Source organism: Condylura cristata, unplaced genomic scaffold (genome assembly GCF_000260355.1).
Source record: "Condylura cristata isolate star-nosed mole 26May11 unplaced genomic scaffold, ConCri1.0 scaffold00017, whole genome shotgun sequence".
In the NCBI taxonomy this organism is placed as follows: domain Eukaryota; kingdom Metazoa; phylum Chordata; class Mammalia; order Eulipotyphla; family Talpidae; genus Condylura; species Condylura cristata.
This window is the reverse complement of record NW_004567118.1, coordinates 1,644,410-1,657,394: the sequence shown is the minus strand read 5'-3', so window position 1 is coordinate 1,657,394 and position 12,985 is coordinate 1,644,410. Positions and strand designations below refer to the sequence as shown.

At 34.4% G+C, this 12,985-nt stretch overlaps 1 protein-coding gene across 1 annotated transcript; it reads left to right on the top strand.

The window, feature by feature from the left end:
* Window positions 1-326: 326 nt before the first annotated feature.
* LOC101634928 (chromosome unknown open reading frame, human C17orf104) lies at window positions 327-12,532 on the top strand. The gene is made up of 7 exons (XM_004684083.2): window positions 327-386; window positions 3,555-3,712; window positions 6,521-6,625; window positions 7,571-9,434; window positions 9,929-10,063; window positions 11,762-11,942; window positions 12,303-12,532. Exons 1-7 carry the CDS (start codon window positions 342-344, stop codon window positions 12,530-12,532), a joined length of 2,718 nt encoding a protein of 905 aa, XP_004684140.1. The 5' UTR covers window positions 327-341.
* The last annotated feature ends 453 nt before the right edge of the window (window positions 12,533-12,985 follow it).

The window sequence follows — 12,985 nt, the reverse complement described above, 5'->3', positions numbered from 1 at the left end:
CGTCGCCTGCACGTCGGGCCGTCGCCTGCACGTCGGGCCGCTGCGAGCGCTGAGGCGGTGGCTGTGGCGTGCGCCTGGCGAGGCTGGTAGCGGGGCGGGGGCAGAGGAGGCCGGGGAGCGACTCCCACCCCCAAGTGTCCCGGGAGAGAGGTTCCGAGGCTGGGTCCGCGAAGAGTCGAGGTGACTGGCCCGCCGGCTCGGTCGGGGCTTTCCCGGGCGTGATGTCCCCTGTCTCCCATTCCTGTTTCGTGCAGCCTAAAGTGGCGTTCCGGGGAGGTGCGAACCGCTGCTGGAACCTCGGTGCCGACACCAGCCGCCTAACAGATGTGTTCAACAGCGTCATGTTGACGGGCTCCACTTCCTTCTATGATTGCTACAAATCGCAGGTGCACTCATGCATTGCGCCCTTTGTTGGTGGATTTAGTCACTGCGCCGAGGCGGTTCTCGAAGGTGTTTAAATCGCGCCCGAGAACGCCCGTGACCACGTTTTGAGTGGCGTGGGCAGCCACAAGCTTGCTTTGAAAACGGGTCAAGAGTGGTTTTCCGTGCACTCGTTTTCCTGTTGTCTGCATCACAGGATGCCAGAAATGCCCCCCCCCCCAAAATCCGTATTTACTTCGTAAGACTATAAAATATTTTCCCCTTCAGGTATTTATTGCTAGCTGTTCCTTTAAGTCGCGCTGCTAACTTAAAGGTTTTTGTACTCCCTTATTCTCCAGCTGTAATGATGTGTCAGATCATATACTTTTCCACCTAAATCATTTCATTTCTTTTATCATGTTAAATCAGGGTTAGGGTAATGTAAGTCATTTCCTTTGAAATGAATAATTTAGCCAGATCGCCATTGCTGAGAGTGTTATTTTGAATTATAACACTACCCTGAAATAAATCATTTCATCTAGGATCTTATATATAGTACAATTCACTGTAGAAATTGAGAACTGAGCCTCAAAAAACTGGATGTGTGCCCTAAGTGACAAGCCCAGAGGGAGGTGGGTCTGTCACTCCCAAGACAGCATGCTCTGTTTATCTCACTACTAAAATTTACTTGCATTAGGTATATTGAGGATATAAATGTACAGTTTGCAGTTATCTAAGACTGTAGGCCAAAAATACTCAACTTCCATAAATGTTTCAACTGAAAAGGATTCAGATAAGTACAGTATGGCTATTTAAACCCACCACATTTGGTTTCTTGTTATTCTACAATATGAAATTTAAATTAGTATTTTAAAAGGATTTAATTTTTTTATAATAGTTTATTTCTCCATCATTTTGTACACATTTTTTTCATCTCAATTGTATTCCCCGTGGAGGATTTGATTTTTTATACTCAAAAAATTTAAAGTGTACTTGAAAAAATACCCCTGAAATGGGCTCTCCCTGGTGGCTCAGCGGGTTAAAGCGCTGCACTAAGAAGCTAAAGCCACTTCCGCGTGAGTTCGATTCCCACCTGCCCCCGAGGAGCTCCACATGGTGTGGCAGACCTCTTCTGACCCGCCCGCTGCTCCCCTCAGCAGTGTACTTCATCTTTCTGCCTGTTCTGCTCCCGGCTCCGTCTCTGGTGAATCCTCTCACCCTCCACATCTCTGGCCTGTACCCCAGTTCTATGTGAATTAAAAAAAAAATACCCCTGAAATATATTTAGTTTCAAATGTTGTTTACCTCTTTTGATGTCACAAAATTTGAAGAAGCACCTTTTGTTTAAGGAACTGTTTTTAAAAGGTGAACAATTATGTCACTTTGAATACTTCACATCTAAAGGAGAGCTAAGGTGGGCCAATAATAAAAGCTTTAGAACTAAAGGAGTAAAAATACAGAAGGTTCTAAAGATAAAAGCCTTTGTAAAAGTCAGTTAACAAATTCTGGGAAGGTAGTTTTTAGTGGCACTCTTAGCAAATCTGTTCTGTGACTCATTTAACCTAGTTCCAGAAAAATTGCCATAAAATATTTGAGAATCTTTTATTAGCAATATATAAACTCAGCTTTATATATTTAAAATGTTTTTTAATTACATAATACAAAGAACAAGAATTTAGAAATATTTTAAACAAAAAGAATTTTGATTGAGAGAATGAAAGCAACTAGAAAATATAGTAGCTGGGTTTTTGTATACATATGGATACATATATACATTTACTGGATTTTGGAACATTAAAAATTGTGAATCTATTCTTTCAGCCTTTAAAGCTGCATTTTCTAGAACAAGATATTATACATACAAGTTAACTTAATCTTTTTAATTTGTTGACTGTTCAGCTCATTCCATTCTCTTAAGTATTTCTAATTTCACTATTTCACTTTTGGAAGGTGGGAGGGCTTTAAATAAAATCCTAAAATTCTAATTTTTCTTCTCACTCAAAGTTCATTACAGAAACATCCACAAAAAAAGAAAAGTGAACTTCATTTACTTACTATTATAATAATATCCTTACATTTTCTGAAACAGTTAACCATTTACATATTATCTCATTTTAAAAATATCTTTTGGCATGGGACTACCATGATGATGGTACACGGGTGACTCAGTGATGGGAAACCCACGGGGATTACAATTGAGAAAAAAAAATGTACAAAATGATGTAAAATAAACTATTATAAAGAAAAATAAATATAAAGAAAAATATCTTTTGGAAATTGAAACTAGACTGACAATTAGCGATATTGATAAAATGCCCTAGAGTATAAGTAAGAAGGTCTTAATTTTAGTTTTAATTTCATCACCTATAGGTTGAGTAACTTGTAGCTTTAAGTTCCTTGTTTTTAAAATAACAATTCCCATTTCACAGGTTGACCCAATACAATAATGTGTGTGGCATGTCTTTGAAAATTCTATATAAATGTATATTAACTTTTATTTTACAGATTGGGAACTTGTCTAAATTCTGTAAATGATTTATTAAAAATAACATTGCTAGTGTCACATAAAATTCATCTGTTCAAAACTGTAAAACTGCAATGATTGTAGGTGTTTAAAAAAAATGCCAACTAAGGACCAAATCTGCCTACTTTTGTAAACAATATTTTATTGGACCACAACTACCCCCATTTGTTTATATATTGTCTGTGGTTGCTTTGGTGCTGGAATAACAGAGTTGACATGTTTCAATATTTTACAAGCCTGTAAATCTTAAAATATTTATTACCTGGCCCTTGACAGAAAGTTTACCAACTCATTTTGGCCTCCTCTTTTTTTTTTTTTTTGAATCAGGAAAAGTAATGAGGTTATTTTGCTAAGAAAAACACTTAAAGATAACACATTTCAAGGAGGTAAACAAGACCAAAGGTTTGGAATTGTTGTTTTTTTTTTTTCCACATTCTGATTATTTTACTATCCCCTTTTTGGTTTATATATATATATATATACATATATATATATATATATAAAATAGTTTATTTTTACATCATTTTGTGCATTTCTCCATCTCATTTGCAATCCCCTTGTGGCCTCCTAACTCTTGTACCTGTGTTATTTCCTTTAATTTTTTTTGTTATTTTGCTAATAAATACAACTTTTATGTAGCTGATATACAAATATTTCTTTAAAATTTCAGAGTGAAGACAATATTGACTTAAGACAAACCTATACTCCACTTTCCTCATCAACAGAATATTCAAGTTCTATAGATTCTTCACTTTTCTATGCACCATGGTCTACTTACGGAGATGATATTAAACAACCTTCTAATTCTCAGATCAATGTGAAGAACAGGTAAATTAATAGACAATGTCTCAGTTTAAATGAAATGTTAAGTTTGATTATATCAAACCCAGTTATATTAACTCTGTTCATTTAGGTCATCATTTTAATGTTAGAGCATAATAATTTTATGGTTATCAAATTTTAAGGAAACCCTAAAGTCGGCAGTTATGTGTATGTAATTTTTAATTTACTACTTTTAAAATTTCACTAAAGGAACTCCTTAATGACTAAATCTTAACTCCTCTCTAAAGATAATTTAAGTAAGTTATATTTTTTTAAATCTATTTTTTTCCAATTCTAAATCTTCAGTAATTTTTTCTTTATAAGTACATAATTAACAGGACTTGATCAAATATAAGATATTTTAATTATTTTTCTGTTCAATTCCACAAATAATAAGGATCTGCTCCATGCCATCTTCTCTTCTTCTAGAATATTAGAATTAACGTAGCAAATATTATCCCAAACTTTATAGATCTTACAATTATGGTCATGATGATGACATGCCAGGTATAGGTATACTGAGGTTTAATAAAGGAATTATGTAAAGCAGGGCCCTCCCTGATGACACAAGGGTCTAAGTCTCAGCATTATAAAGCAATCCAAAGTCACTGCAGCGTGAGTTTGATCCTATGTGGGTCAGCTGGACTCTCCTGTCTCATCTGCTGCTCAGAAGTGTATTTCAGTCAGCCTGCCTGTTCTCTTCCCCCCATCTTTGCTGAATCCTCTCAGCCCCCTGCACCTCTGGCCTACACCACCCCAGTTCTTGTATACATAAATAAATAAAATTATTTTTTAAAAAGGCTATAACTGGGCCCTCTCTGGTGGTACAACAGATTAAAGTGTAGCACTATGTAGCCAGCCACAGCCACTGCAGCAGTTCTGTCCTTGGCCAGAGGGGTGACCCACATGGCACAGCAGACCTCTCCTCACCCGCCCACTGCTCCCCTTAGCAGTGTATTTCAGTAGATCTGCCTGTTCTGCTTCTGGCTGTCTTGGTAAATCCTTTCACTGCCCCTGTACCTCTGGCCTGTACCCTAGTTCTGTATGCATGAGTAAATAACTACAACTATATAATTCTACTAAATATTTTTAATTACATGTTTATTGAGAAAACAAACTTTTACAGAAATATATGAAGGAAAATGGAAAATCCCTTATAGCTCTGCTTCCCTACTTTACAATATTGGCATATTCCCTACTTTATTAACTGGAATATTACATTAAATATTGTTCTAGTATGTATTAAAACATTATTATAAAAAAAATTATTATACCAAAAAAACTCACTGAATCTTCATGAAATAACAATTTAGTGGAGAAAAGCCTTAGACTTGTAGGCAGAACTTTGATTTTTTTCAGCAAATAAAGTTTGGCAAGTCATATGCCCTTACAAAACTCAAGTTTTTTTTTTTTAAAGATTTATTTATTTATTCATACAGAACTGGGGTACAGGCCAGAGGCTCAGGGGCAGTGAGAGGCTTCACCAGAGACAGAGTGGGGAGCAGAACAGGCAGATCGACGAGGTACACTGCTGAGGGGAGCAGTGGGCAGGTCAGGAGAGGTCTGGCTTGCCATGTGGTCTCCTCCGGGGCAGGGAGCAGGCGGGAATCGAACTCATACGGAAGTGGCTTCAGATTCTCAGTGCTGTGCTTTAACCCGCTGCGCCACCAGGGAGGGCCAAAAACTCAAGTTTTTTAATACCTCAAATCATTGTTCATACAACAGATAACTGAATGATTACTAATATTTGCCATTCCTATGTTATATAAGTATTAATAAAATGTTTATTATGGGAATTTGAGATATTTTTATTTGTAAAGTGCTATGCTATGAAATGTTATAGATATGAAAAAAAGTTATAATTTAAAACATACTACATCTAGGAACAAATTATCTAAAAATAATACTTGATAAAAAAATACCATTTTACATCTCCTTGGGATTTTATATTCTGTATTATAGTGTTAATCACTATGTAGAATTTCAGGTACCTGGAACTCCAGTCATCACTTTATCAAGGATTTAGGGATAGCTTCCATTTAAGGGACAGCCACAATATTGCTATAGTATCAAGGATTACTTTCATATATTTTTTTAAGATTTTTTTTTAATTTATGCATACAGAACTGGGGTATAGACCAGAGGTGCAGGGGCAGTGAAAGGATACACCAGAGACAGAGAAGGGAGCAGAACAAGCCAACTGATGAAATACACTGCTAAGGGGAGCAGCAGGAGGGTCAGGAGAAGTCTGCTGCGCCATGTGGGTCACCTCCGGGGTGGGGGTTGAACTCATGCTGAAGTGGCATTAGCTTCTTAGTGCTGTGCTTTAACCCGCTGCGCCACCAGCGAGAGCCGCATTTTGTTTTTTAATTCAACATTTAGTGTAAAACTTACAAAAGTAGAGCGATAGAGTCACACAATATTCAGATCACAAATGAAAAAAAACTTATGTTTCAATGGAATGATGTAAATGCTTTCAAGAGAAGCCATAGTACCAACCAAGTCATGATCTACATCATAAATCAGAGATTTACATCTTTATCATCTAAAATGAATAACCTGTGTTTTAGAGAAAAAGTAATCATACTTTTTCAACTGGACATAGGTTTTGAAATAAAGAAGAGATAGTTATGTAGCATAGACACTGTGCTCTAGTAGAAATATTTTTTAGTTTCTTTTCCCTCTATTTGAAATGATGATGTAGATTCAATTTGCATATTGTATAGAAAAATAATGGTAGAATAAATCTGCAAATAGAAATCAACATATTAAACTTTGCTATGGATAAAATTATTTACATGTATTTATTTTTAGGATTCAAACAGAAAGAAATGACTATGGCAGTGAAACAGACTTATATGGACTTGTGTCTAATATTTTGGAAGAACAAGATAAGTCACAGCCATATTTTACTGAGGGGTTAGTATATAAGCTAAATTGTATATGTAATAACCTTTTAAATTCACATTTTTGATTATCCTTATTAACTTTTATTTAATAGATGATAATCTAAGAAATCTTAATTCAAGAGCCTCAGTTATACTGAAGTACTTGCCATACAATTGAAAATTTAAGTCTAGGTTTTATTTGCCTTTAAGAACTTTCATTTGAAAAATTATTCTTATAAATTTAGTTCTGTTTCCCTTGAGTTCATGAGTTAGTGAACTTTTTTTTTATTTAAGTTAGTGAACTTTTTTCATGACCTAGTAACACTAAATTCCAAGGAGTTCAAGTACATATTCTCATAGAATAAAACACTCACTACTGCTGTGCAGAAATACATATGGATTTTAGTCATATGGTAAAAATCTTTAAATATGTTTTTATTATTTTATTTGGGTACATTATTCATATTACTCAAATGCTTTATTTCATTCATAGGGAAGCTCATGTAATCAATTAAAATATTTTAATTTTAATAATATTTAAACAAAACTATTTTTAGATGTTTAAGCAAAACATCTTTTTTTTTTTTCATTAAAAAATGTGAACAACACTTGTGTAATTTAATTAAAGGAAAAACTTATTTTGTTTTCTGTTTACCAAAAATAAACAGTTCTTATAAAGCCATGCAAACACTGCCCTCTGGCCTTAGTTAATGCCTCTTAATGTTTCAGTAGAAACATTAAAATTAAAATACATACTTGTATAGCATGTAGCACATTTCAAGTAACAGAAAATTACTTGGAGGTAATGGTAAGTTATATGGTAAAATTGGAAAGGATTAGAGGTGCAGTATGGGGCAAGATAAATTATTTCAAAAAACTTTCCTATCTCCTCCATTGAGAAATAGTCTTTTAAAAACTAAGTTGCAAATAAAATTATAAAACTTAAGTTGTAATTAAATATATTTACTTGTTCTAGGACCTGCTCCTCCAATTTAAAGTCAGTTTGGCCAATGAACACAAGCAGATTTGCAGATCACCATGACCTCTTAACAGAAACCAAAAGGCCAATAGATACAGCCATCTCTCAGCAAGCTTTTTATAGTGGTGAATCTGTGTCAGCAGTGGAAAAACAATACCTGCATAATAGTAATCTCACACCACAACAAAAAATAGATGAACTTTATCATGGATTTACTGGTTTAGACCTTGAAGAACAATGGATGTACCCCTCACGAAATGATCATTCTAACTGTTACAATATGCAGACAAATGATACAGCTAAGACAACATTCCAAGAATACCCATTTATCAAAAACTGTTTTACACCACCAACTGGTTTGTCTGACATCATGAAAGAATCAGGAGTTGATACTTACCCTTATGGAAGAGAGAAAATATGTGCTAAAAGTCTTGAAGCACCATTACAACAAAAAAGGGCTGAAATGTTTCTTTCCCAATTTAATAGATACAATGAAAATGCAGATTATTGTAGATACCCAGAATATGCTCATCCTAATAAGGCTAAACTTAGTAAGTGTTCAAATTTTAGTGTCCAAGATAGTAAAAAGTTAGTTAATGGAACACCTGAAACACCAACTGTAGAAGCAGACACCTACACAAAGTTATTTCAGGTTAAACCAGCAAATCAGAAAAAGATGGAAGAGTCAATGCCTGACCAGCAGAATTTCACATTTCAAAAAACTACACCACATCTGACAGAAAAACAATTTGCAAAGGAAGCAGCATTCACTGCTGATTTTGGCTTAAAATCAGAGTATGGACTAAAACCTCACACAGCTTGTCCAGCTAATAATGATTTTGCTAATGTCACAGAAAAGCAACAATTTGCTAAACCTGACCCCCCAAATTCTGAGTATTTTAAATCAGTGAATTTATTAAACTCAGCAACATCTTCAGGAGGTATTAATTTAAACAGACCAACTTGGATGAATGTCCAAACAAAAAACATTCCTATTCCTTATAGAAATCAAGGTAACTTGATGAAATTAAATAGTCATTTAAGTGCAGCTTCAAAAGGTTCCAGCCATTCTTCAGATTTCCCCCAACTATCCACAAATTTAACCCCAAATAGCAATTTATTTCAGAAATATTGCCAAGAAAACACTTCAGCATTTTCTAGTTTTGATTTTAGTTACAATGGTGCAGAAAGAATTCAATCCGTCAGTCACATGGAAGGACTGACAAAGACTGGAGAAGAAAATCTCTTTGAATCAGTTACTGATAAAAAAATAAAGCAGCCAAATGGATTTTGTGATAACTATTCAGCTCAGCAGTATGGGATCATTGAAAATGTAAACAAACATAATTTTCAAGCTAAACCCCAGAGTGGACATTATGATCCTGAGGAAGGCCCAAAGCATTTAGATGGCTTATCCCAAAATGCATATCAAGACCTGTTGGAATCACAGGGTCATTTTAATAGCCACAGACAGGGAAGCGGAGACAATAATATTAACAGCCGTGTGAACCGCACACAGGCGTCATGCTTTTCTAATAATTATATGATGGGAGACTTAAGGCATAATCAGAGTTTTCAGCAACTTGGTTCAAATGGGTTTCCCCTAAGATCTACCCACCCGTTTGGCCATTCAATCATTCCACTGTTGGATTCCTATGATTTGTTTTCTTATGATGACTTAAGCCATTTATACCCTTATTTTAATGATATGATGTATGGTGATAATTCCTTTTCTGGTTTTGTGCCAACTTTTGGATTTCAAAGACCAATAAAAACCCGTAGTGGACCAGCCAGTGAACTTCATATTCGTCTTGAGGAATGTTATGAACAATGGAGAGCATTAGAAAAGGAGAGAAAAAAGGTAATACACAGTTTAAAGTGGTAATACAAAGTTATGCATTTAGGAGTAACTTAGTATGTCCCCTTTACCTATTTTTTGGTTTTCTTTAGTGTAGTTTAAGAACATTTGTCTTATTTCTAAACTGAAGCTTTTTGTAATGTGTACTATTAAGTCTATGATTATAAAGAATTCAGTGACTTAGACCCTAAAAAAAAACTTAGGGTTAAAAATAGTTATTTAGGGTCTTTTTAAAAATACTGTTTGAAATAGACTTTTTTTTCCTTTAATGGGAAAAATGTTTGTTTGAATTTTTTAATTATAAACTGTTGGGATAGTTGTTTAAATGTAATAAGTATGACAGAAAAATACAGTGGTACAGTGATTTGTTTTTTGATACCAAAGCAGAATTTTTACTTTAAGGAATCATTTTGAAATTATCAGGCCTAAGAGGAATATTATTCATGGTTGAGACATTTAGAAAACTTAGCATCTAAAAATTGTATAACTTTTTACAGACTGAATTGGCCCTTGCCAAGAATTATCCAGGAAAAAAGGTATCCAGTACTAACAATACTCCAATTCCAAGGTTGACTTCCAACCCATCTAGAGTTGATCGCTTAATTGTGGATGAACTTCGAGAACAAGCCAGAGTAAGCTATAAAACCATCCACTTGTGGATTTTTAAATTTCTTGATAAAACTTTTAAACATTTCAGCAACTTAGACTTCTGAAAGATTTTTACATAACATTTATGTGTGACTCTTTGAAATACATTCTTTTCCACATTTGGTTCTAGAGTTATGATTAATATTTAAGAAGAAAACTAACCTCATTCAATCATTTTAAAAGTGACAGTGGAGCTAATCTTTAGTAGAAAAAAATTGAAAACACAAATATGTTTTATAGGGTAAGTTCCATTTCTTAGTAACAAATATTTGTTTTCTTTCTTGATGAGCAAACCATGCTTATATTACACAAGATGCTAAATTAACAGAGAATTATATATTTTTTTCTTAACCAGGCACTCATGAATTATTCAACAAACATTAAGTATATCCAGCACTGTATTAAATACTGACAAACTGAAGTATGAAATATATATAATGTTATAAAGTAAACTTGTTTTTGGAAAATTAGTATATCACTTCAAATCAAATGTAAAGAATCCTAATGTTAAGTCATTTTGTAATTTAACAAATGATTATTCCTCTTATCTCCTTTACCACAGAATTTCTAAGCAACTTTAATGGAGTAATCTTTTCTTTTCGACCTTTCTCTCTTAAAAGCTTATAGTTTTCCAAGTAAAATTTGAAAAAAATTTCTGGGGAAAAACATGCAGTGAAATGGTTGTTTCTAGGATTATATAAAGGCCATTACAAGAATTAGAAAAAATCAGCATAAAAGTCTTTAAACAGGCCCTTCCTGGTGGCACAGCGGGTTAAAGCACAGCATTAAGAAGCTAAAGCCACTTCCGCATGAGTTCCATTCCCGCCTGCCCCTGAGGTGACCACATGGCGAGGCAGACCTCTCCTGACCTGCCTGCTGCTCCCCTTAGCAGTGTACTTCATCGATCTGCCTGTTCTGCTCCCCACTCTCTGGTGAAGCCTCTCACTGCCCCTGAGCCTCTAGCCTGTATCCCAATTCTGTATGCACAAATAAATAAATCTTAAAAAAAAAAGTCTTTAAACATAGATATGAATTACTTTAATAGAAAAAGATTGCTTTTATCTATCTGCCTAGGTCAGTAGAAATTGTATCAGATTTGTAAATTTTTTGCAATTAAATATAGCAGTGGGATTGTGACAGGAGCTACAGCTATGTTATGTTAATAAAAAAAACTTCAATATTATTTTTTTTCTTCAAATTATTTCATTATTATTCTCAGTAACTGATTACTTGGAAGCAAAATTAGAATTACATAATTCTTTGTTTCACCCAGCATTGTGTCAGGACACAGTAAACATTCAATTATTTATTGAATGTATATCATTGTTCTTGCTTCTATTCACCCTATTCAAATTCATTAAGTTGAATGATCTGTTGTGTGTGTGTGTGTACAGAAGAATTGGGTAGAGGCCAGAGTTTCAGGTGGTGAGAGGATTCACCAGAGACAGAACAGGTGGATTTACTGAAATACACTGCAGAGGGGAGCAGTGGGCAAGACAGGAGAGGTCTGTTGTGCCATGTGGTCACCTCCCTGGCCAGTAATTGAACTCCAGCATAGTGATGATAGTGCTGAGATTTAACCCTAGGCAACCAGGGAGGCCCACATTGAAGATTTTTAAAATTAACTTACTGACAGGACAATATGGTTACATACCTTATAAAAATGTAAATGTTTCCCTCAGGTTGTGACTTTACTAGGCAAAATGGAACGTCTTCGAAGCTCTCCCCTTCATGCCAATATCTCTACTGCTCTTGATAGACACTTGGAGTCCATTCATATTGTACAGTCTCGTAGAAAAGATGAAATTGTTAATGCTTCAAATCGTCAACGACAAGGAGTTCCTAGGTGTCAAGATGACAGAGGTACAATATTAATGTATATCATTTTTGCTAAGGCAATGCAATAATTTGAATGTTGGCCAATAAGATTGAGGTTAAAAGCTTATTCTCTATTCTCAAATAGAGAATAAATTGGTAAATTACAGCCACATGATTTACTACAAAAGTATTTTGATCTATTTTGTTAGTCTTATTAATGATAATTCTGCCAAAATCTTTGCTTCTACAGTACTTTTAAATATTAAGACTTTGGTTATCTCAGTTAATAGTCATGCTTTCATTAATAATGTTTAATCATTTAGTAGCATAGTATTGGGCTTTCTGAGAATTAAGGGATATTTAAATGTTACTAATATGAATTCACTCTGAATGTTTCTTATTCAGATGTTTTTGCCCTCGCTTCAGCAATTAAAGAGATGTGTGTGGCTACTCGGAAAGCACGCACTATCCTGTGGTGTGCACTGCAGATGACCTTGCCAAAAACAGCCAGTACAACTGGCCAAGCAGATGTGGAAAAGGTTCTACAAGATATAGTAAACTGTGAAGATAAAGTCCTTGAAAATATAAATAGTAGCAATTCAATGAACCAGAGAAGTGAAGTAAACAAACATTAAGGAAATGCCAGCAGAAAGAAGAATAAAAAGCTGATAAGTAAATGTATCAAGACATACTAAAAATTTTTAATGAACTTGTCAAACTTGAAATTTTCAGTATATTAATTTTCTTTCAGGTTTAAAGTTAATACCTTAATGAAGTCTAACTTCTTGTTTAAAATCGTCTATTTGGAATGAATCAGATATAGTTTAAAGTGAACTCAAAGGTAAAATTGACTACTCTAGAAGTTATAAGTAGTCAAAATAAGTTTAAGTAAAATATTCCTAACAGCTAAAATATTGCTTAAACTCATTCTGCAGTGCAGGTAAATGCAAATGTGAAATTCTTCTAGAAGATGTTTCATTTAGGTCTGCCTTAGTAAGTATAATTCCAAATAATGAATATAAGTGACTGTAACCCAATTATGGCTACAGTCTAGTAACCAAGACAAGTTTTGATTGTGATATAAAAGT